The following is a 24752-nucleotide window of genomic DNA, read 5'->3' as shown; positions in this document are numbered from 1 at the left end:
ATAAGTAAACATCTAGACTTCAAGGAAACTCAACAATCCCTTCAACAATGAACAAATCTGTCTGCACTGTATGCCTGACCACAAAAGAGTTCTTCTGCAACTCTGTTTTTGGTGAGAACAGATGAAACACAACATTTATCCAATCAATAAACAAAAAAAAAAAAATTAAAAAAAAAATGATGAATTTACGGCACATTTAAATTTAAATTCCTTCCTCCTAAAGTTGCTAATTCGTGTGAACTAGTTCATTTACAATTATTGGTTAATTGAATGTGCAAAAGCAAATTGCATAAAGTCAATGTAGTGCTGTTAAAATGTAAAACATAAAATAAAGGAACACAAATAAATATGTCAATGTGTAAAACAACTTTGAGCCTTAACTGGACATAAGTACCACTGTATTACTGCACTTTACTCACACACAACTGCTTTATGCTCATATATGAGCTACCACCTTTTAAGTTTACGTTTCAAGTTTACAGTTTATATTTATTTTTCACAGTTACACATCTATACTTATGTTTATGCCTTGTGTGCGGCCTAAACTGCTTTCTGGTTCCTGCTGTCAGATATTGAAGAGATGCACAGTTTGAATTTGGTTTCTTTTTATCTTGTTTTATGTTTGACGCGCACACCGACCATTGACACCCACACACCACCAAAGAAGTCGTGATTTCCTGTGCGACACCGACGTCACTTCCACTTTCTGGATCGCCCCAACCTCTCAGAGTAATGGCGGCGTGCCGGGGGTCTTCGTCGAAATGGTATTTTACCCGGGAGCAACTCGAAAACACGCCGTCCCGCCGATGTGGAGTCGAACCAGACCGGGAACTCTCCTACCGACAACAAGCGGCGAACCTGATCCAAGACATGGGTCAGAGGCTCAATGTGTATCCTTTGTAAACAGTCTTATCGTCGAGCAGAGGAGAGGCAGACATGGCGCTAGCTAACCGTTGATGCGGGCCCGTTGGCTATCCTTAAACTGACCACCGAGGTTAGGGAGCAAGGCTGAGCACTTTGTTTTGGGGATGTACGCTTTGTTTTCGCGTTGCTGTAGATTGTGGTATACTGACAAAATCTTAATTTGGGAAACAATGCCATAGTTTTGTGTTTTCACTGGTAGCATAGCAGCATAGCATGCTAACTAGCTTCCTAGCTCACCGTTGGCGTCTGAAAGGCCATTAGGCGGGTACTCTGTGTGCTGCTGTTGGTTGACCCTTATCCACTGAAATAAAGATACCTACACACATGCTGCAGATTAGTTGACGAGATAACTAAGCCACAGTGAACAAGTCATTTCCCTTGTGGATCATTAAAATCAATTTTGTAATCTGCTCTCATAAAAATATTGGCACTGTCCGACGAAAACAACGAAATACAGTTTGGCAGCTCTTTGGATCGGGAGCAAGAAAAAATAGAACCCATATCCGCATAAAGATAAAGAAAACTATACCAGCTATACGCAGTAAAATACAATTTGTTCAATAAAAGCACACAGCAGCACGAAATAAATGTAATTGGTTCAATGAGGAGAAAATGGCTAAACGATAGTGCACATGGTTTCTATGTTCTTGCAAACATGCCTATTGATGTAGGTGGACTGGGGAATAAATATGGGGGCTACTGCACAGCTATGAAGGGTGGGTGCAAGGTGTGAGGGATTTGACAGCTACATCTTTACTCATTTGAACAATTTTGTGGCAAATTTATTTATTAAGCTCATTCATTTTGTTTCCTTGACCCACCTTCCAGCTCCCAATTAACAATAAATACAGCAATTGTTTACATGCATAGATTTTATATGCACCACTCTTTCACCAAATTCCATAGGAATGTAAGTATGATGAAGTGTAATTATGCTGTATACCTGCAACATTTTATGGCATGTTGGATGAACTGACGAGAAGTATGTGCTTTTTGGACATTTCTTTACAAATATCATCGTGCTTTTACGCAGATAATATCTCCTACCACCTTATTCTTGGCTGCAAAAGTGGAAGAGCAACCCCGGAAACTCGAGCATGTGATCAAAGTTGCACATGCTTGCCTAAATCCGCAAGAATCGCCTCTAGACACAAAAAGTAACGTAAGTTTGGGGTATCAGTGCATAATATATGGGTGACATTTTTCCAGTTTTACCAGTCTCAGTGGTCATGGTTTCCCAATGTGTAACTGGCTGTGCCATAAACGCTTGCCCTGCACACAGGGCCTGCAGTTGGTGCATACCAAGCACCCGCACCATACCAGATGTGCATTAATACTGAAATGTGCCTCTCTGTTTGGAGCTTTGGCCATTTTAAATAAGTTGCTAGGGTGATAGATTAATAGACTCATTACAATTGTGTTGTAATGACTGTCTATCAAACTTCAGGCATACCTCCAGCAAGCTCAAGAGCTGGTGATACTTGAATCCATAGTGCTGCAGACCCTGGGTAAGTAATGGTGACGGGAGTGGATGACTTGGGACCTCTTTGTTTATTATTATCATTGGTTAATCATTGTAAGTAAGGGATTAGTGCTACTGATCACTGTTGCATTTTATTTTTCACAGCCTGTTGACTGAAATGTTTTATTATTCCTGGTTATCTTGTCAATTTTCAATAGGTCATGTAAAGGTGACATGTCATTTTCCTATTGTCGACATAAATCATGGTATATATAAAAAGTATTTTACCCACATGATTTTTTTGCAAACGCTGAATTCACTCCACAGTTGCATAAAAAATCCACACTGAAAATGTCATCTTGAACGAAAGTGGTCAGACACACAAATTAACAGACCAGCAAATTTGATAAATATCAATCTGAATCTCAAGCTTAAAAAGGAGTGGCGCTTTTGTTTGACTCTCAAAATGGCATGTCACCTCCCGACTGCGTCTGTGTTGCACTCACCTGTCATGTATTTTGTTCCAGGCTTTGAAATTACTATTGATCACCCACACACTGATGTGGTGAAATGTTCCCAGCTAGTGCGAGGTAGAGGCTTCCTTCTTTGCTCTTTGTGCCCTCTGCTCTTGTTTTCCCCACCTCAGATATGTGTGGGGAGGGCGTGACAGCCTTGCTGATTTAATGGTTACATAACCGCATACGTGCTCTTTTGTTTATGTGTTGAGTTTATATTATGTATAATATAAATGATAACATTCGCCAACACTTTTTGGGCCAAGTCCAAGACTGAATTAGTTTTGAGTTTTTACTTTTTTATTCTGTCTTCTTAAATACTTGTGCTCATCCACACATAATTTAGTTGTTTTCTTGTGTTTTGGCTGTTTTTTGTTAGCCATGTTGATACAGGAATAAACAAAGGCAGTTCAATCTTTTTAGTGTAGTCATGCAGTAAATGAAAATCTGATTTTCTTTTAATCCTAAAGATAATAATAATTTTCACCTTATTATGGCCCATATATAGTTTATAATTGATCGTACCCATCTTATTATTGCTACCAAAAAATGAGGTAAATGCAGAAATCTTTGCAATGTGACCAAACATGGATTACATTGAAGTGCCCACCCACAAAAAAATATTGGGATACATTTACACATTCTTGGACAAATTAATGATTACTGAAGTTACTGGACTCTGCAGTATTGAAAAGGTCCTTGGCTTTAATCTGTGATTGAAAAAGACTCTCTGCTGAGTATAGTCTAGTCGTAGCTTCAAGTGTTGTGTATGATGGCTGCTACTTTCTTGCTTTCTCACAGTAATTAGTTGTTATCATAGTGTACGTTCTCAGTTGTTAGATTTGCAGAGCAGAGGAAATGTGGCAGGCATAAATCACCTCCAGGGGTTTTAATGGTGGCCCTATTGTGCAGCGTTCTCAGCACAGTCAACATTACAATGTGGCCAGTACTAAATTAAAAGTACAGTAATTGTTAGTAGTTTACTGAATGTTTCCAAACTGTTGCTCCAGCTAGTGTCTATTTTCTCCAGTCTTGGTCTTGGCTTAATCAGTGCATAGAAAACCAGCTTAAAATGCTAAATACTGAGGTTTTGTCCTAATGATGATAAAATGATTTGGCTATTCAGAAATATTCATTTTTGTTTCCCTTCTGTCTTTCTCTTTTTCTCTCTCTCTTTTACAGCAAGCAAGGATCTGGCACAGACTTCCTATTTCATGGCTACCAACAGGTTGTTATCCTGCCCCTCCTTTGTTGCACTTTGACTGCACACCATAGCTTCCTGTAATGCAGGGTACCCTTTCAGTGTCCAACGGGCCCTACTTGCACTGGTGGTTGTTGGGACGCTTGCCTCCTTCCCTCAGCTCCCCTCCCTTCTCCAGGTGTAGCGGGACACGGTGGCTTGTAGCGTTACCGGCCCCAGTCGCAGTGCGGTGTATTGTACAAGGGACCACGTGTTGGCACAGATGGGTTGAATGCAAGATGTGAAGTGTAGTGGTGCGCTTGAAACCCACATGTTTGTTCGGTTGCGAAAAAGTGCATAATTCTAAAAGAAAGACACTCTGGTAGCCTGAATAGCAGCTAAAGATTTCACAGATGTAAACATTTCTCGTAGAGGTCTCTCCGGTAAGTACCGCAGATTCATTTTTAACATTTTGTTTTTCATATTTGAAATGCATTCTCCCTTCAGATATTTGTAGCTTTTATAATGTTTGCTTGTACTTAAATGCCGTACATTTTTTCCTAGCTTTGCAACATTCTGTCATACATTTAGCTCATGTATGCTCAAAAAACAACAACATACCTATCACCCATTAAGGACCTGCTGAATGTTAGAGTCTTACCATTAGCCTGGGGTGGTTAGCAAAGCCGTGCCCAGCCAAGCACTTATGATAGACGTTGCCCTGGCAACCTTATTAGGGGATTTCTGTGTTGTGGTCTTTTTGGTTGCCAGGGCTGGCAAGTGTCTTGACAGCGCTGCATACCTTGAGATAATTTCTTCAAATTTGCTACAAGTGTTCACTTGGACTCCATTATGAGCTGATGCAACTTTAGTGGTCGGAGGTCAGCGTCACCCCAGTAGAAAAAAAAACACTTCACCAATACTGTTCACTGCGTGGCTCGGCACGACAAAACCCAAAATGCAATGCGTTAAATTATAATGGCTCTAATATGTCAAACTGTTCTTGACTTGAGTTCTAGTTGAAGATTGGGTCCTTAAGGGGTTTGTTTAAAGTTGGTTTAGGGAAGGAATGCAACAAACTCATGTTCCTGTAAATAACAGTGTCTGGATACTGATTGATTCCTTTAAATTATTTTTAACATATAAATCAATCTGAAATTGTCAGCCACATCTCCCTCTTACTCAAAGAGTTGGTCGTGATTGGTTACTTGGTATAAAGCCACCACAACCAGACCACCAGGTTCCAGACATTGTAACTGTCTCTTGGCACTAGGTTACCATCCAGCCCTTAACAACTGTCTTTTAAATGCAGCGATATGAAGTTACAATTATTTTAGATAATTGCATTCTAAAAGAGTGCAGCTTAATCTACAATCCTTTACATGGACAAGGTTTTTGTTAAACAGTGGATGAAAATTCTGAGATCATCATGGTTAACTAACTTCCATCTTAAAACCCAGATAAAGGTTTTACCAAAGGTGATCTCGAACCCGATAGCTAAAAACAAGATTCTTCAGTGGTGTTTTCAGAATGTTTCAGCAGAAATTAGTTTATACACTTAAGCTGTATAAATCTTGGATGGTAGCCGCGTGTCTTTTCCGTTTTGTTTTTGATGGAAGGATATGTTGTACTGTGTACTTGTGAACTGCTATATACATGGATTACTCACTCATGCAACACAGCTGATAAATAATGGCCAATAATATATTAGATTGCTCTTTCTAACATGATATAATACACTACAGAATACCCCTAACGTTGCCACCCCCTGGCAACATTTATTCATTTCAAAATTTTCCAAAGAAAGAGAGGCCCATACAGAGTGTCGAAGGAACAGTCCCTTGTCAGATAACTGTACAATGATGTAATGTCACATGGGAGGCCTCATGGCCGGTGTGTTTCACAGTGAGCAGACTACACTTAGCTACTGCACGTGGTCCTCTCCCCACTTCCCCTCACTTTTGTTTGTATGTCCTAGCATTTAAACCAGCCAAGTTCCCATAATGATATATTAACATATACTGCAATTTAATGCTTGCTTTTAAGTACTCCAGGAGTTCATCCTTTTAAAGCCTGCATCATAAAGTTACTGGCAATGTATGACCTGTATTTGACTGTACAGTGATTTACCTATGACTTGTACTGATTTACTGGAACAACGTATCCAATTGCCCATCTTTCAACAGTTATTCTACATTACTGCATATAATGCCAACTGTGTATTAAAACTGTGCGCTCCGTCTTGTGTTTCTTTCTCTTTCTTTACATGTGGGACCTATCCTGACCTCGCTTGGCCTGATTCCACTGACTGAAACCAATACCTTCACATTTGTGAAATACCTTCACACACCACACAGCCTACACCTCACTACCTTCTGCCTCCAGTACAAACCCACAGTGATTGCCTGTGTGTGCATCCACCTGGCATGCAAGTGGTCCAACTGGGAGATTCCAGTTTCTACTGATGGAAAACACTGGTGGGAGTATGTGGACAACTCTGTCACTCTAGAGCTGCTTGATGGTGAGGGGAATTGTGTTTTACTGTGGTGTACTGCACTAATACTTACAATTCATAGCAATTCTTGCTATATATTCTTAGTTGTCTATTTGCTAGTGTTTAACAGTCATGTATGTGACATAGTTTACAGTTATGTTCATTAGATAAGAGGGAATTTGCATATATGAGTTAAACTGCAGAATTGATTGACAGTATTCATATTCTGTACTTTCAGAGTTGACCCATGAGTTTCTGCAGATTTTGGAAAAGACGCCCAGTCGGTTAAAGAGGATACGCAACTGGAGGGTAGGCTTCATTGTGTGATGGACCAATATTTTTAATTATACATACAAACTTTTACTGCTGTGACACATTGAAACCAATTTAAATGCCCATTCTATAAGAACAATAACCCTAAACCCTGCCCTTGCCAATGAAAGGTTCATGATTCATTATGCAGGATTATGTGCTCCATGAGAAATCTACATATAATATTTGTGTTACTGCCATTATGAAACAAAAGTAGTTCACCACTTACTGCAACATGCCACTGAATCGCCTCACAAATTTGTCTGCCTTGTAGGCAACACAAGCTGCCAAAAAGCCCAAGAGTGAAAACACCCAGTTGGCGGACAACTCATTTGCTGGGCCTTCAGTGCTCCAGGATCAAGGTGATGCACTGCTTCCTGGAGTTTCCTCGTCCAACCCAAGTTTTTCCAAAGCAGGCGCTGCCTTCCCTGTACCCCTGCCTGGCCAAACCAGAGGAGCAGCCCTGTCTCTGGACAGCATGGCTACTGCGTTCAATCCGGGTAGCCACAGTGAATGGCCTCAGAGCAGCCAGAGCCAAGCAGGGTACCCTTCCACCTGTATAAAACAGGAACCCCTAAACATCCCTCTCCAAGAGCCACTCTCCTTGGACACCTCCACTTCCTCTTTGCTTCAGCATCCACTGGTTTACAGGACTGACAAAACAATAGACTTCCACCCTGTCAAACAAGAACAAAAAGGAGCTGGTGGGAGTGGAGTGAGCAAACTTCAGCCGCTGTCTCAGTCTGCTTACCCTCCGCCAGCTCAGCCTCATCCACCACAACCCTCTCCAGCCCAGAAGCTGTCTTTGGATAAATACAGAGAGAAACATACAGCAGAGCTGGCTGTCTCTGGGTCAAAACGCAAGCAGGAGCAACATGGAGGACTAATGGATTGCGATGTGAGGGGGGATTTGTTGTCTTCTACATATGCACCATCCACTACAAACCAAGTAGACCATAAAAAGCATTCACAGCCCCACCAATCATACCATGGTTTCGGTGGCAGCAACACTGCCTCGCCAGTGAAAATGAAAGGTCCTTCCTCTTCATCATCGGGCCAAGACAGACGGCACCATAGTGACAAACGGGACAAAGGCTCGCTTAAACTCCGCCTGGTTGTTCCTGGGACCAGCAGCGCTTCCCAACTTGACAAAAGTGGGCAACCAAGCAAAGATGAGCTAAAGATGAAGATAAAAGTTTCATCATCGGAGCGCCACAGCTCATCCGACGAAGGCATGGCTGCCAACAACAACAAGAGTAAACATTCCAGCCCGTTGGTGAGCAAGGAGAAACATCGCGGAGCGGAGCACAACCTTCACCGTCACCACAAGCACAGTCATCCCCACACACACAGTGGCAACGGACGAGGAGGCCCAGAAGGCCCCGGCGGTGCTGTAGGCCTGCTACGTGGTCCTCCAGGACAGGTCAGCATGGACGGGACAACACTCGGTCCTCCCGGGTCCACCTCTTCGTCCTCATCACGCAAGAGGGTGCACGACGCTGGCCACAACCACCACTCTTCATCCTCCACTTCTTGCTCCAAAGTGAGCAAAATCTCCAAGGGTGGCTCTGGTGCTGCAGGTACTTCATCTTTTTCTTCCCCCTTTTCCCCTCCTTGCTCCTCTCCTGTACTGCAGTTTGTCTCAACTGGCTTGCAGCTCTATGGCTAACCTCCCTCCCACCCTCCTCCTTCTCTTTCTCCGTATTCTTGTTTCTCCACCTCCCCTCCTGTCATACCCAGGTGGGCTGCGGACCTCTCAGCAGTACCCTCCTAGTGAATCGCCACATGAAGTGGGAGAGCAGAGACACTGAGTCCATCACTCTACAGCCATGGCCAGCACATGGAAATGGCATCAAACCACCCACAGCTCAGACTTTGAAGACTATGCTCACCTCCTTGTTAAGTGCCCTAGGAAAATAACACTTTATGTGACGATAAACCCTTTATTCAAAGGCAGAAAATATATCTGCCAAAAAAAGATTTATTGTTTGACATCTCAGTTTCTGAGAGGTAAGAGAGAAAGATGAAAATTATGCTTCCTGACTGTCACGATGACTGACACATCTGGGCTGTGATTCTAAGCCCTGTTTTTCTGTTAGTGTGTCTAATTGCTGCTTGGCTATCCTTCCTCCTTAAATGGGTCTAGGACTGTGCAAAGGTGTGTGTGTGTGTGTGTGTGAGTGAGAGAGAGAGAGATTAGAATGGATTGAGTGTGTATTTCCTTTAAGAGTAAATTTCCCATCCCAATATGTCAGATCTCCATATGGGAAAACACAAGTATTACAAGTACTATAAAAAAAACGTTGAAGGTGCACTTTCTTCATTTTCTTTTTTTTTTATTTTACCATAATTTAATTGAATCACATTTCTGCAGTTATATGGAGGAAGATATTAGCCAGCTGAAGATTAGTTCAGTTTATGTTTGCTGGTATTCCATTTAATACTGTTGATGGATGCAAACATTTTTTAGGTTTAAAATTTCATCTCCTCAGTTACTTGTCCTGGTTTCCTTTTATACTTAAGTACTGTGCGTATTATTTGCATGTTTCAATCATCAAAGGGATTTAAAAGGAGAGCGATTACTTGCTGTTTACAGAAAATGGAGATAAATGTACATACGTTTTTGTATGTTTAAAGAAAAAGCTATACCATGACTACTCAGGTTTGGAGCTGCTTGTAAGTATAACAAGATAAATATAATACCTACGAAAGAGTTTTATTTTGTTGATCAGTTGATTGGACATCATCCAGTGAATGACTGCAGCCAGTGGTGTGTGCTTCTTACAGCCCTGCTGAACATGGTGATGTGCTGCAGGTTTCCATCACAGGAAATGTCAGTTGATCGCCTCAGCACCTGGCACATCCAACACGTATCACATAAGAGCGATGCAATTTGTACCAAAAGATATTTTTTTGGACCTACAAGTAGACCTTAAGCTGGATGCCAAAGGTTGTGCCTCAAAGAGAAAAAAAAACAACTGACATGGACAGTAGTAGTGTGCTATTACAGTTTACATAGCCCTTTTTATTTTGAAGTGCATCAGACATTTCATGACATGAAGCTGTAGACCTTTAGATGTCAGCCCATAACTTGTTAAGTGTTAATCATTAACAGGGTACTATAAATAAATTAAAAAGAAAAACTTTGCCTCATTTCTGTCCTGTCAAGTGTTGTTAGAGCAGCGATTTGGCCATATGCAAGATGACGCCCTGAAACCTCAAGTATCTGCAATGTATTCATGCTTGATAGGTTTGTGTGTCACTGACTTCATCATGCAATTGGTTGAGTTTACATTTACAGTCCTGTGCCTGTCCAGACGCAACTTTACTATTAGATTCGAAACATTAAACTGTCATGTTCCAATATCTTGATATAACCTGTCCCCTTCTCTTGTTGACTGGATTTCTCATCGATTTTAGAGTGTGCATAATGCCTAATAACGGCGGAGGCCGGATGTCCATATCTTGAATAAGAAGGTTGGCACAAAAAAAAAAACATAAGCCACTCTTCATGTCCTTTCCCCCCATTTTTAATTTCCATATATCAATAAACATCAAAGTTGCCACTATCTTGACACTGTATAAACTCTGGTTGTTTGTCATTTTATCACATGTATACAGTATACAGTTGGGAGTCAAGCATTTACACAACCCTTGGCCAATACATACATGTTACCTGTTTTGGATAAGTTAGACTCACTATTTTGAGAATGTTAAAGGTCTAAATAATACAGTGGGTCAAAAGATTACATACACTTATTTAGTATTCAATATTGTTGCCTTTAAGTTTTTAATTGGGTCAAACACTTTGAGTAGCCTTCCACATGCTTCTTACAATAACTTGCAGGAATTTGGCCCATCCTTTCTGGCAGTGCTGATGTAAACACACACTTTCAGCTCTGCCCACATGTTTTTGACTGGATTGCTGTCTTCTATTTTGAGCACCAGTCTGGCACAAGATGATGCTGCCACCCCCGTGCTTCACTGTTGGGATGGTGTCCTTTGACTTTGAAGCTTTCCCCTCTTTTTTCTTCACATCTAATAATAGTTATGTTATTATTATTTGTTCAAGGACTAAGTCTTTGCCCCTATGTGTTGCTGCAGTTCTGGAGCAGTGAATTCTCCCTAAGGTTTCTTTCAGTGTCTTTAAAAAGGTCTTTTGTTATACAAACCTTTTGTACCAAAGTATGCCCCCCCCCCCCCTTCGCGGTATGATGACTACATGATTTACTCTTAAATAGCAGTGTACAGATTAACCAGACTCGTGGAGATCCACATCTTCTACTCTGAAACCTTCCTGATTTCTTTAGATTTTCCTATGATATCAAATAAGGAGGCGCAGAGTCTATAACCCTATAGGTGCAGTTCCAATTCAACGGATTCAAATTATGTCAGTTAGTTGATCAGAAACTCCTAAAGCCATGACATTATTTCTGGAAGTATTAAAGGCACAGCCAGTTGAGTGTATGTAAACCTATGACCCACTTGAGTTTTGATATATTGAATTCTCAGTGAAGTGCTCTGCAAAACAATTCAAGCAGATGGCCCAACTGACTTGCCAAAGCTTTATGTGGAGTGGTTGACGTTTAGTTTTAATTGATGTAATTGTGATTTGTAGGGTTGCACAAGAGGATATATGGCTGCAGTAGGTTCTCAAAGTATTTATCACAAGGTATCGCAAATTCACTGAAAACAAATGAACTTTTGGAAATTGGTATGCAATATTCTGCAGAAAAGATCATTTTATAAGAACCAAAATGGACCACACAGCAAATAAACCTTGTGTTTTGCTATTAAATTTAAAATTAGCATATTTAGAAAATTGGCACATTCACAAGATTGGTATAAGAAGAGATGGTTACAAAAAAATCTTCTATTTGTTCACATTTTATAGGTGCTGTTATCGTACCAAGAGATATGTATGATCATGCATCAAAAGTATTTTCATTAAGCCTTAAGAGCTTAATTATGCTTAGTTGCTTTATCCTTCATAAAGGTCCAGAATACATGCCCAGCCCCCCTTTTCCTCCCAAACACTGACACTGCTGCATGTAAACAGATGGAAAATCCCCATAGAGTCCTAGAAGAGCACACTTGGTGTTTTGAGTCTTCAATATAAACCATAGTCCCCTAACCACATGGTCCCTCGGCGTGACCACAACAATGCTTTATCTGTTTTTCCCAAGAGTTGTCGGCCTCATTTTTAGGGATGAATGAATGCTTCAGCAGCTGATCAGCCGACGGCCGTAGTCTCTGGTCACTGGAGTTGAGAGAAAATGAATGAGCATCAAGTATCATGCTAATAACAGAATGTAACAGAATTTTACTGATAGCTTGGTAATAATTTCACACTCATCATTTGCTCTGAATTTGTGTTATTTTTCCCAAAAATAATTTTCGTAAAGGACCACTGTGTAGGATTTAGGGAGAGCTATATTAATAGGACCTAGTACTTCTATTTCAGAATCTCCTGCCCACCAGAGTCCATATTTTGGAACTGAACTTGTCAAGATGCCATGATAGGCTGTTATTTCTACAATAGCCCAAGCAAACCAGTCACTGACCCTTGAGAGCTCGGTTGATTCTGGAAGCTATGGGTTTAGGGGTTGTGTTCACCTAAGATTTCTGATGTTGAAACAAACAAAACAAGTTGTATTAAGGCCCATCTACCTTAATATTACCTTAGTATTACCTTAAGTAATACAGAATCAGAACCCCTGCACAATCTGTGGTGTGTTGGCTAAAATCAAGTCCGCCCTTTTTGGACAGTCAATCCCAGGCTTTAATGTTAAAAAGCTCCACATAGTAAATCCAATGGATACAACACCAGATTAGATAATGAATAAATGTATAGGTGAACAGCATCTGTCATACACTGCAAAATAGAAAACGTTTTTGCTATCAGTGAATCACAATAGGTCTCACCTTGTCAAGCAGATTTCTACAAACTCCTTGGCATTATCCGAGAAACCGTCGGGTAAGGAGGGCATCAACCCTCTCTGAGCCCCGATGTAGAATAAGGCTGCCATCTTGTCCATGTATGCCAGCGGTGGTTTCCCTGTGGCCATTTCAAACACTGTGCAACCCACACTCCATATATCTGACTTCCTGCCATATCCTGTCTCATTGATAACCTTACGGACGAAAAAGGCGGAAAACCAGTCAAGTCAAGATTGAAAGGGACAATTTAACATAGTGGACTAGTTAACAATTACAAACTTAAGAGACGGTCTAGGAGAACTTTAATTTACCTCTGGTGCCATCCAGTAAGGAGTGCCATGCACTGACTTGAGGACATCTCCACTGTTGGAAGCTGTTTGGTTCAAGCAAGTGAGGCGCCGCGCACAGCCAAAGTCTATAAGCTTGATCACCCCGGTCGGCATCAGCATGACATTATTTCCCTTCAGGTCCCGATGAATCACCCTGTTCAGGTGAAGAAAGGCCACCCCTTCAAGGATCTGGCGAGTGTATAAAGACAGGACTCTTTCTGGCAGTGGACCAAATCTAAGGGGAGAGAGAAGTGTATTGAAGGCAACTGTAAAGAAACTTCTGGACATAAATGAGGCCAGCACTGTTTCAACAGAAAAGTCAAGGTAAGCCATCAAATGATTTTTGAATCGAGCTAACCTGTGAAGGATGCTAGCAATGGATCCTCCTGGGATATACTCCATGAAGATGGAAACCACATTCTGACAAAGCAAAGTCCCCAGAAAGCCTACAATGTTGACATGTCTCAGGGTTTTGAGCAACTCCACCTCCCCTTGCAGACGGCTGTACTCTTTCTTTGCAGTGTCAGGGTCAGAGGAATCCAGGTTCACCTGCTTCACGGCGATCAGCTGGCCCTGACTAGTCAGGCCACAGTACACCTGGTAGGAAGCAGTACTAGTTAAAGTTGGTGGAACATCTAGACCTGCTGTGGATATTTAGATATTTGTGGAAGGTTAAGCAACTGTGTGGGCGACTACACGGGTAGCTAACCCAAACCTACCCCTGACCCCACCCTACTATCTAGAGATAATATTTCCTCCTTACTGTGCCATAGGCGCCCCTGCCAAGTACTTCACCCTTGGTCCATGTGATGGTGTCATCTACAGCCACTCCACATCCAAGCAAAGTGCCGCTGTCTATTGAAGTAACCTGCAATAAAACATATTGAGTAAGGGATGGCAGAGTAACTGAGGCCAAGTAGAGTTTCCATGTTTCCAGAGTTGCCATTCATAAACAGTTTTAAGGTATAATCAGCTGAGTCCCCCTTGAGACTAATAAAGGCCTAATACAGAGATGGAAGGTGTCTTTCCATATGAGGCAGTGCACCTTCACTATATAGTTAAATGTTAAAATAAAATGCAAATTTAAGATGAGAAAGGTGAAACTATTTGTAATCTCCCCAACAGCAGTAGTTACTGTTAATACATGACAGCACTTTATGACAATAACATCGTTTTGCCTCTTACTTAGCTTACCTTAGGTAATGTATTTTGTCCAGATACTGGTTGACCATCTTGCCTGTTGGACTTGTTTTCTCTCTGTTCCAGGTTTTCAGGGAGTGGGCCTGTGGATACATCCCTCTCATCCAATGAGATTAGCTCCTCTGCCAGACACTGGAGCAGGTCATCTGTAAGTGGCCCGTCCCCCGCCTCATCCAGAAACTTCTGGTAAACTGGTGACATAGCGGTGTGGCTACTGCTGCTGCTAGAAGATGCCCATGTGTTGACCTTCGACTGTCGAAATAACGCAGCGTCTGGAACTGGCCCATTAGAGTTTCCCGTTGATGAATTTACTGTTGTTTCTTGCACATTGATTTGCATGTGACTACAGTCTCCAGCATGATTAGAAGTCATTGGTGGAACAAGAGTTTTGTCATCCGATTTCAATGTCTCAGACTCATATCTTGAAAGAGCCTCGTTTATTGTAGATAACATGTGACAATCATCCCTTTCTTCTGTGCTATCATGACAAATGTTAACATCCTTAGCAAGAACTACCGTAGCCTCTAGTTTTGCAATTTTCTCAGTTTTGTAGATGCCTTTTCTTGACATCGGCGTGAGGTGCGGCTTCATCCTGGATTTTACTTTGCTTTTAGTCGGAACTGCCATACTGTCCCCAGGGTTTTTTCTCAGCTTGCTTGGTGTTGGTTTCACTGGCCGCTGCTTGACTTTGTGATTTTGTTGCGTCTTCCTAGACGGAGCACACTGCACTTGTCTCTCCGCAAGTTTCTCGCAAGCGCTGGAAACCCGGAGATTTTCATAGACAGGACCAGCAAACATCTCATAGATGGCTGGTCCTTGATCCCCACTCTGTATCTGCTGAAACATGTCTGTGTAGCTGATGAGGTCCACAGCAGATTTAGATCTTTGGGTTTTCCCCGGTGCACATGGTTTCTTCAGCTGTTGAGCACTTTTCAGCTCCCTCCCTAATGTGTGCTGTTGAGTCCTGTCAGGATTGGCTTTCCTGCTCTGTGGGTGATCAGTAACCTTCTTTCTTGGCGAGGGGGTGCTGGTGTTAGAGTGAGTGCCTTTAACAGACTTAATCTTAGATTTGACTTTAGTTACAGCGCCCTCTCTACTGACCTTTAGCTCAGGGACTTTCCTGGTTTTATCTTTAACTTGTGTGGAAAGTGAGGAGTACTTTGGGTTGCTTTTGGGCTTATTCCTTTGATCTCTTTGCATGTTGAAGGATTGATTAGTTTGATAATTTGATGTCAGTTCACATTTGATCCTTTTCTCTTTGTTCTGGGCAGCCTTTATGGCTTTAAACATATGCTGCCCTCTCTTGGGATCCACATCAACCAGATTAAGGTGCACATCTGCTGTAACAGACGGAGTTTTCTCCAAAGCAGTGCCGGTGTCTAACTTTGCATCTGCGGCATTAGAAGCAGCTGGTTTGACAAACTTGGATTCGTCTTCATCACATTCATTTATCGTTTGTTTCATGTTTGTGTAAGTCCAGCCAGAGCTTGCGGTAGCATCACCTTGGTCATTCACAGTGGATGTGATTCCACAGCTAATCTCAGTCTGTGCTTGTGTAGTGCAGCCCTCATCATTCTGTTCCTCCTTAGACTCTGGTGTGATAGGTACATTATTCACAGTATCTCCTTCTTGTGCATAGTTACATATTATTGAGAGCCTGTTGTCACTATTGGTTACTTCATGGTGGAAGTTCATGGAGTTTTCTGTGCTGCGATGATCATTGCTATGATTGATAATGACTTCATCCAGGTTATGTGCTGATCTGTGGATCACTGGAACCTGACAGATCCTCAACTGAACTTTTAAATCCAGCCCTGTTGCAGTAACCAGATCAGCCTCAGCAGAGCTCACAACCTCTGAATGCTGCAACAGCTTGTGCCCGAACAACTTCAGATTACTATCCTGATAAACTCTCTCATGTATGTCTCTGTCATCCTCATCCTCAAGCTCTAGGTCGATGGAGCTGTGGCTGCTGCTGCTGCTGCTGCTGGACCCACTCTCTTCACTGCCAGCCCTTGCGGTGGGAGGACCATTGCGTGGGCTGCTCCAGAATGGGTTGTCTCGCCTCAGCTGTGTCCTGGAGCATTGAGGGCTCCTGCTGATGGGTTTCAGGGGAAGATGTCGCCTTAGTCCAGGCAGAGCTGTGCTGTCCCTGGGTCGGCAGTCCAGGGGTGCCAAGAGCTTGGGTGTTCGGGAGTGCAGAGATGGCAAGAGACCCTGTGAAAACCACATAGGTTGGTGGTTATGACCAGTGAAGTAGACACTATTATGGGTGCAACAAAAAGTGAATGTATGTGAATATAACAAGACCATGAGGTGAAACTCACGTTTGGTTCATTGACAGAATTTTGAGAACCCAGTCCTACAAGCAGCAAGAAATTTAACATGCATCATCAGCAACATTAGAATGTTTAATTATTTTGTCATTGTCATGGTTTTGCAAATATGCACATACGGGTTTGAATGTGTGCCCTGGCCTGAATCATGGTGTTTGTGCCCAGTCGTGGCTCCATGATGCTGGGTGCTGATTGGCTGAGCAGACTGGCCTCCGCCACAGACAGCAGGCTGTGGGCGGGGGAAGATGCAACAACCACACTTCTTGTTCTCGGCCTGCTGGGGACAAATCAGATCAGAGATGTTTCATTTCACTATTGCAAAACCAAAATGCATATAATATAGCTTTCGTTGGTGAGCCGGATACATTTAGAAAAAGGTCTTGAATTATAATCATATTTTAATCTTAGTCCACATTCACTCAGAAATTTGTTTTCATTTCATTTGATTAAAAAAAAACCTGCTTTTTCTTTCAGTAACCTTCACTTAATGTTTCATTTCCAAACAAATTACTACTTCCCTCCCCTAAAGGTTTGATTGGTCCCTTGAATTCACCCTGACTCATTCAGGTTAAATCTTCTCATGTCCTTGTTATCCTGGGATGGATTAATGATCTGTGTGAGGCCCATCACACTGCACCATGTGTCCTTGCTAATTGCCCACAACAATTATCGAGCCCTTAGTGAGTTTTGCATTCATGTCATAGTGACAGCTCCTAGGGACATACAACTACACTCACAGAATGCGGGGTGAGTGTTGAGTCAGGCAGTGTAAATACCTGTGTGTGGGGGGGACTGGCTGACAGGGGCTGCTGGTATTCAGCAGGCCAGACGATGGTGCAGGATCAGCGTGGTTCCAGTGTCTTCCCTTGTTGCTCAAACTGGGCAGAGACAAACCTCTATTGAGGATAAGAGAGGAAAATGCACAGAGTCTGACTGGTTAATCTTGACTGTAGAGGCAGAAGAGAGTACATGCATACATAAAGGCGTTAGTTGGGAATCAACTGAGGGAATTGCCATTAAGAACAGAAATTAACAAAGAAAGTGCAAATGTCTTTTTCCCTTGTGCTGGACTCACTATCTCTTCCTGTTTCTGGAGGCTGGTGCTATGAAATTAGAAACTAGCTGAAAGACCTTTATTCTCCTTAGAGAGCTTGGACTTGATTCAGTGGTGAGAGTTGCTCATAACAGACAATGGCCTGATTCACAGAGGCCCCTCTCCCCCCTGTCTCTGTGTTTCTAACCTGTTTGTGTAGAACAGGTTGTCCTCTGGACACGGTGACAGGTGCCTGCGTACAGGTCTGTCCGTGTAACCGGATAGGACACTGTTCCTCTGTTGCATAAAAGTAAGAGGCGTTTGTTGACCGGCACAGGAGGAGAGCAGTGCTGCGTATACAAGAGGCGGCGTATTGTGAGGGGAGGGAGAGGGGAGTGTTAACTGTACGCACGCAAGATGTTTGTGTGTAAGCATCTGTTTGTGTACGCATGAACAGATGTGTCAGCCCTGTCAGTAAATGATAGATGATTGTCTTTTATACATAGTAAAAAGACTGCATTTGAGAATTTTTCAGTGTGTGTCTGTGTGCGTGGAAAGAGATCGTGAGATTTCACCATGCCCACCTGCTTCCCCTCCCTGCGTCCTGGTAGGCTTGCCTGATGTCTCTCGGCGTTTCCATGGTGTTGTGGAAACCGGGAGAGATCCCCTTATCTGTTCCAGGCACACATATAAACACACAGTTACACCCCCATTCTTGAAGGTCCACTCTGATCCCGCAGTCATCATCTGAAACTCAGTTACATATTTCACAACTGGTGAAAGGTTAAAGATCAGCCTTAACGGATTCTCTAATTATTTTATTGTTTTCTTCAGTTTGAAAGCCACATTGTAACGCTACAGTAAGTTTTTTCGATCAGTAAAACTGTGATTTGTTACACCACGTCTACCATGTTCCACATAAACAATGACATTTGTACACATTAATAATAAATATAGAAAAACATCACATTACCTTTTTCTAAGCCTCCTGGTCTGCTCTACTCCCATACTGGGATGAGGGGTTTTGAAGATTTCTATATTTCAAAATCCTATTAATCACATTTTCATGCTAACTTTGCCCTCAGTATTTTCTGCCTCATCATTCTCTCTGTGAACCGAGCTGCTGTGGCTGAGGTAAAAGAGGTTTCAGGCAGGTTTCTCAGCTGAGAGGTGGTATTGTGTGGGAGACCCCTCCCATTCAGTAACGCCTCCCTCAACCCCTCCCCTCCACTTTAGAGGTGATTTGATCTCATGGCCTATTTGGGATGCTGACCATCACGCTGCTTTGTTAATGTAGGGCCTTACATTATTTGGGGAAGCTAGCTAGCATCTGAGGCAGGCACTTTATGGCCGATTACTGTTTGTTGAGTTTCTCTTTTAACTCTTTTATCCTCTAAGACACAAAGTTTGTTTTATCCCTATCTTAGAAGTCTACATTTCACTTTCTCAGAGCCCACCAGGTCCACGCCACTGACACCAGTGAAGCCCCACAAAGACCCTTACCTTGGCTGAGATCTTTATGAGGGCCGGATAGAGGAGGACGCCCCAAGGACTCCGGCACTTCCTGGAAAGAACAAAGAGGTGAGCAATTCATTAACTCCATCTTTTAAAGGGATGCTGGTAGAAGCTCTGTAAGATGGAAACATATCATTTAATTTATTTTTTTATATATATATTTTAATCAAATGTGTATATTTGTTTATATTTTCAATCTGGAATAAATGATGCCCATAATATTTTTTATATATACCTTTCATTTCTTGTGGTCTGAGATTATAAGACAGCCAAACAAATGCCAACAAACCACAACTTTCTCTGGTAATGTCAACTGCAACAAGTGACTTTGGTGTGTAGGAGACAGACTAACATCACAAGTGTGTCAGGGGAACTCTAGGATGAATACTGCGTGCTATAGGTTTTCCTCATAAACCACCTGCTCTCCAGCTCCAGCTAACCAGCTGCCTGCTTGTCTGCTCCCTCTGAGAGGACGTCCACAGTGCTGCAGTATGGCAGCTTAGGGTCAGCTACACAAAGCACCCAGCCTCCACACACACTCCAAACACACAGGAGCGCACACTGAGCCTATTGCTGGGCCATATATTTGTCTTCTGGTTGACCACTCCTTGCCAGTCGGCCTGTGTGTTTGTTAAATGTGGCCACTTGAGACCAATGGCCACATTGTGGATATCAGTCAACCCATACAGACCATGCTGCACTCACACACATATACTTAAATGCAACATACTTAAATCAATTAGTTACTGTGTTTAGACTTTAAATACCAAACCAGAGAAGCTAATCTCCATGACTTCCATGAGTCCTTACATCCAACATTACAAAGGTTTTAATGCTGTCATGTTAGTCAAACATACAGATTTCCTTTCAAAATCTCCAATAAAGTCAGACCTTGACATCAAGCTATAAAAGTGACATTTGTAGCAATTAGTGGTTTGTCCTTTTTCACTTACCCCAGCGTGGCTGCTATATAGTAGAAGGTGGTGTTGATCGGTCGGTGTCTGCGTCGGGGAGGCGGCTGCTGAATTATCAGAACAAAGGCTCTCAATGTCCAGCTCTGTGTCTGAATCTCCAAAGTCTGAGTCCAAATCCTTGCACGTGTGTTTCTCCAGGGCCAGGGGTGACACAGGGACAGCAACTACACAGAATCAGAGGACAATTTAAGAATTTCTGCCTGCTGCTGCTGCTGATACCTAAAGGAGCAAAAATAAAACCGTTTTCTACCAGCAGAACAACAGCAAATAAACGTTCGGGGTCCACACCCTTTCTCCCTGTGCTGTTTACACAAGGTGGGGGATTAGAAGATGTAAAAAAAAAAAGTCAGAAAACAACTTCTGTTAACTTCCTGTGTTTTTTGGTCTCCATTTAGCCATCCTCTCTGTGCCGCCTTGTTTCTGTATCGCCGTCCTTAACACCGACTCTGACCCAGGGACATATGAAGGTTCTTAGCTGAGTGGTCCCTCACATATACACAAACAAGCCTTTCTTATACCTCCCCTCATAAGTGCAGGCTTTGAGTGCAACTCCAGCGGTTTCACTCTGAAAAACAGGATTATGAATGAACTTGGTATGCCATTTGTGTGTATGTTTGTGAGAAAGACAAAGAAAGAAAGCATGTGCGCTCACACACAACCATGAATAGGAGGATCTATTCATATCCTATATGCTACGAGGGCTTTGCACTGAACATGTAACTCAACTACTGTCACGCATGTCACATTATCAATGGTTCATTTAATGTATCGTGCAGCATTATACAATATAATAATAATAAAAAAGGGTTAGTTAGGGTTATTTCAGGCTGTGAGTGGTTTGTGACTGTATGGAAGAAATCCGAACCAAACTGTTTTATAGAACAGAGCTTGTCTCCAGGATCCCTTTCATCTCACAAAAACTGGTGATAACTAAGTAAGGTAATCAGATTATGATTATTGTGAAAGAAACATAACCCGATAATCCTACTTTCACACAGCAAATCACATGAACTGCTGCATTTAGGGCATTTTCTCACAGCTTTACAGCGGCATTCATGGAGAAATCTTTGGACACTTTGGGGCAGATAAACAAAACACAACCCTGACATTTGAACACCTTATTAGCCAGACACCTTCTCACACAGCCAGCGAGCACAGAGCAACAGTCACATGCATTTCCTTTTAGCTTCTGTTTTTTTGGTCTCCACTGACACTTGAGGGAAGTAGCTGGTTCTTTAGAAGCTGAATTTCCGCTGTCTTCAAAAGCTAGTGCATTGTCTGCCTTTTGGAGAAGAGAAAATTTGTATTCGATTCATTTGGGCACTGCTGATCAAACACTTGCTGCTTCTAAAAATGAAATGGTCAGATTGAACTGTAGTCAAGGGCTGAACTCGTAGCTTAGTATCTGTAGAAACAAATCTCAAATCTTGTCAACAGGTGCATGGTAAAATGCCTGTGGATGCAACTGGATGGACCCACAACAAATCACAGCAATCAAACATGTGATGCAGCGTCCCTGAGCACTGGAAAACTCAAACTGCAACAGAGATGAGCTGGTGTAGTATCAAAATGCTTGTGCTGCCGTTTGTGCTGTTAGGAAAGACCCAACCCATTTCTAATCATCTTCAGATTGACATTTTACAAAAGTGTCTCCACAGTTCTCCTCTGTATAGTTATGTCAGACCCGCTCCTCATTAGATTCGGTCAGTCTTGGTTAATATTTTCCCTACGTAGGCCAGGTCTGTTTGACCTGAGAGGTGGATAAACACCTAAATTGCCTAAACCACCTAAAACAAACAATGGTATATCTACCAAGTCATGCTCATTGACACAGCTTTCTTTTCATGTGAGGTTTGTGTGTGTGTACCTGTGTGACTTAGAGCCTCAATCAGCATGTGAACGATCTCCTCCATTAGATAGCTGGTGAGATTAGCAGCGTAGTGGAGAGCAGAACAGCCATTGCTGTCTCGTGCCCGCAGATCACTGATTGAGATCAAATTTCACACATTAAAATAAGTTGTTGAGTTGTCAAACTCAGCCAAATATATTACCAAAGCCAAGTGAGTCTTTTTCTGAGGGCCCTAAGTTCCTTTGGTTCTACACAGAATTTCAAATGCTCACTTACGCTGAGGATTCCAGCAGTTCCTTGATCACCTCCACAGGTCTGTGTTCCCAAGGCAGTCGTGGCATCATGCCCTCAAACAGGTCGACGTCCCTGACAGCCAGCATCAGGGCCGTCTCACCGTCGCTGTTCGGGACATTCACATCCACCCTGTCTGTCTGAGTCTGATGCAAACACACATGACAACAACGTGACACTTCAGTCAGAGGCACACAGTTAATCTGGATCTCTATCTGCTAGATCAGCGCTTTTCAAAGTGTGAGGCGCGCCTCCCCTGGGGGGCGCCAGAGGACTTCAGGGGAGGCGCAGCGTGAGAAAAAATAAACCTGAAAAAAACAAAAAAATGTTAACGCCTGGTTAGCTAACTATAGTGCATACCAGGGGCAACATGGATCAATTTTTAGTATTCTACCTCAAGTGAAAGTGAGAAGACAGAGTCTGGGGAGTAAGTATGACCCAGATTACTTAAAGTTTGGCTTTTTGTGTATTGGTCCTGAGGATGCATGTACAGCTTTATCGAGCTAGCTCAAAATTCGACTTTCTGAATGCGGCACTTGTCCCAGTTTACATGAAACCGATAAATCGGAATAACTGTCAGGAACATGTCCACCTTTCTGGTTAACCTATTAAGTCATATAATTGGAGTCGTTCATGCGGCATTTCAAACAACAACAAGATGGATAGTAGAGCTTTTTTTAATCTCATACATAATGTGTGCGCCACTTATAGCGCAGATAAAGTGGCGCTATCCCTCAGTCGGTTCTTCTACCGGCTCTGTTTACCTTCTTCTTCTTCTTCTTCTGATACGACTTTCTTGGGTGTTGTTGTTCCGGGGTCATGCGCCACTGCAGTGGTTGTGGAGCATGCGCACACGCGTTGGTTAAACTCAGATTAAGCCGTATACATACCGGTGAAAATCAATTCCCAATCCATTATCAATCTTAGTCGGATAAGGAGAACTCCGATATTAGTCGGAATAACACGTTTACGTGAACTTAAGTTGTCCAGTTAGTGTCAGACTAAGGCGGTAATTCGTGTTCGGGTTTCCTATTCTATGCATGGCTTTTAACCTATCCCCTCTTAAATATCATGACGCCATGATTGGGCTCAATAAAACTGTCTGTTGTTTTTTTTTGGCCTGTGCTTAAGAATGGATTTCCATGTTCAGTGTGGCAAACAACCAACCACTTCATTAAATTGGTCACGCTATTATTGTTTTACATAATAAATACTTCTTGTTTTGGAGGTCTGAAAATATTTTCAGTCAAGGACCCAAATGTATTTTTGCTTCAACTAACATGACATCATCCTGCTGATAATTGTGATTAACATCAACACTCATCACTCGTAAACAGAGCGCCTCACGTGTTTTGCAATGGGAAAACTTTGTTGTTGTTGCTCTTATTGTGCTGCCTGTTCTCATCTGGGATATCCTCTAACACTCAGGTGGGAGTGTGTAAGAGGGAACCTTACCAGCGAGTGCTGCAAGGAGTGCAAGTCTCCCTGCCAGGCAGCCTGCAACAGCCGTGCCTGGGGGGCCAGATGAGGCCGTGACATCCACCTCAGGATTTTTCTCTGGAGCTCAGGTGGGCTTACGTGGAGCGCTGTCTGCTGTCTGCGGTTACACAAGGTCACATCAGCCTCGGCCCTCAGCAGCTGCAGCACCACCTGGTAAGCACCCCGCACGGAAAACAAGTTAACAAACCACAAACGGAAATTAAGTAGACACTGACAAGTTAAAATTAGGATTAAGGCAATTTTGTGATGTGAAACTAATTATCTTCATGAATAAATTGAGGCTTTCTGGATGGAGAAATGGCTGTTAGTGCTCATTTTAGTATGTTTTTAGACATTTTTTCTTGAATTTGTGCTGTAAAAAAAAATATGTCAGTTCTAATTTTAGGATCTCTCCTTTCAGTGGGGGGAGTGTCTCCTGTGATATTGGGAAGTCAGGTTTGTTTTGAACACGACTCCCCGGGAGGATGTATTAGACTTAATTAAAGAGCAAGGTCACATGGAACTCCTTTTTTCACGCAATCACGTCATTGTTACTGAGAGGAAAAATACACGGTGTCATGTGTCAGAAATGTTTTGACCTTCCAGCACCTAACAATGTCCTGATGCTGGCTTAGCTTTTGAGATGTAGCAGGATTACATCAGACTATCCACACGGCCAATTCCACACCTCACGCACACGGTAACTTGCCTCAGTCAAGCCTTTACGACAGGCGCTGATTAGGGGAGTGCATCCCTCATCCTCCTCACCCCCAGTGTTGGACACCTCCACCTCCTCGTGTCTCTTCACCTCTGGCCTGAAGCTCATTACCAAATCCGCCTCTTCATTCTCTCCCCCCGTCTTTCCTTTCTGCTTCTCATCGGCGCTCTGTCTCCCCTTGATCCCCTCCATTGGTGCCAG

The 24752-nt window shown here is 42.6% G+C and overlaps 2 protein-coding genes across 3 annotated transcripts; one reads left to right on the top strand and one right to left on the bottom strand.

Annotated features, from left to right (window-relative positions):
- Positions 1-686: 686 nt before the first annotated feature.
- On the top strand, positions 687-10462 carry ccnt2a (cyclin T2a). Of its 2 annotated transcripts, XM_047600414.1 has the most exons (10): positions 688-890; positions 1753-1834; positions 1958-2086; positions 2372-2432; positions 2914-2976; positions 4084-4129; positions 6439-6602; positions 6814-6884; positions 7162-8467; positions 8628-10462. In XM_047600414.1, exons 1-10 carry the CDS (start codon positions 733-735, stop codon positions 8696-8698), a joined length of 2151 nt encoding a protein of 716 aa, XP_047456370.1. In that variant the 5' UTR covers positions 688-732; the 3' UTR covers positions 8699-10462. The 2 variants fall into 2 exon arrangements, with proteins under 2 accessions (XP_047456369.1, XP_047456370.1); XM_047600413.1 differs by having other exon boundaries at positions 687-890; positions 7162-10462.
- Positions 10463-11971: 1509 nt separating this feature from the next.
- map3k19 (mitogen-activated protein kinase kinase kinase 19) lies at positions 11972-24743 on the bottom strand. The gene is made up of 16 exons (XM_047601989.1): positions 24543-24743; positions 23810-24004; positions 22340-22500; positions 22082-22197; positions 20194-20378; positions 19229-19289; positions 18310-18397; positions 17469-17588; positions 16812-16966; positions 16684-16718; positions 14351-16573; positions 13920-14024; positions 13515-13753; positions 13139-13391; positions 12813-13021; positions 11972-12147 (listed from the first exon to the last, which is right to left on the bottom strand). Exons 1-16 carry the CDS (start codon positions 24741-24743, stop codon positions 12018-12020), a joined length of 4476 nt encoding a protein of 1491 aa, XP_047457945.1. The 3' UTR covers positions 11972-12017.
- Positions 24744-24752: the final 9 nt, after the last annotated feature.

The sequence above is a fragment of the Mugil cephalus genome, chromosome 12, assembly GCF_022458985.1.
Source record: "Mugil cephalus isolate CIBA_MC_2020 chromosome 12, CIBA_Mcephalus_1.1, whole genome shotgun sequence".
NCBI lineage: Eukaryota > Metazoa > Chordata > Actinopteri > Mugiliformes > Mugilidae > Mugil > Mugil cephalus.
This window is presented reverse-complemented; position numbering and strand designations above follow the sequence as displayed.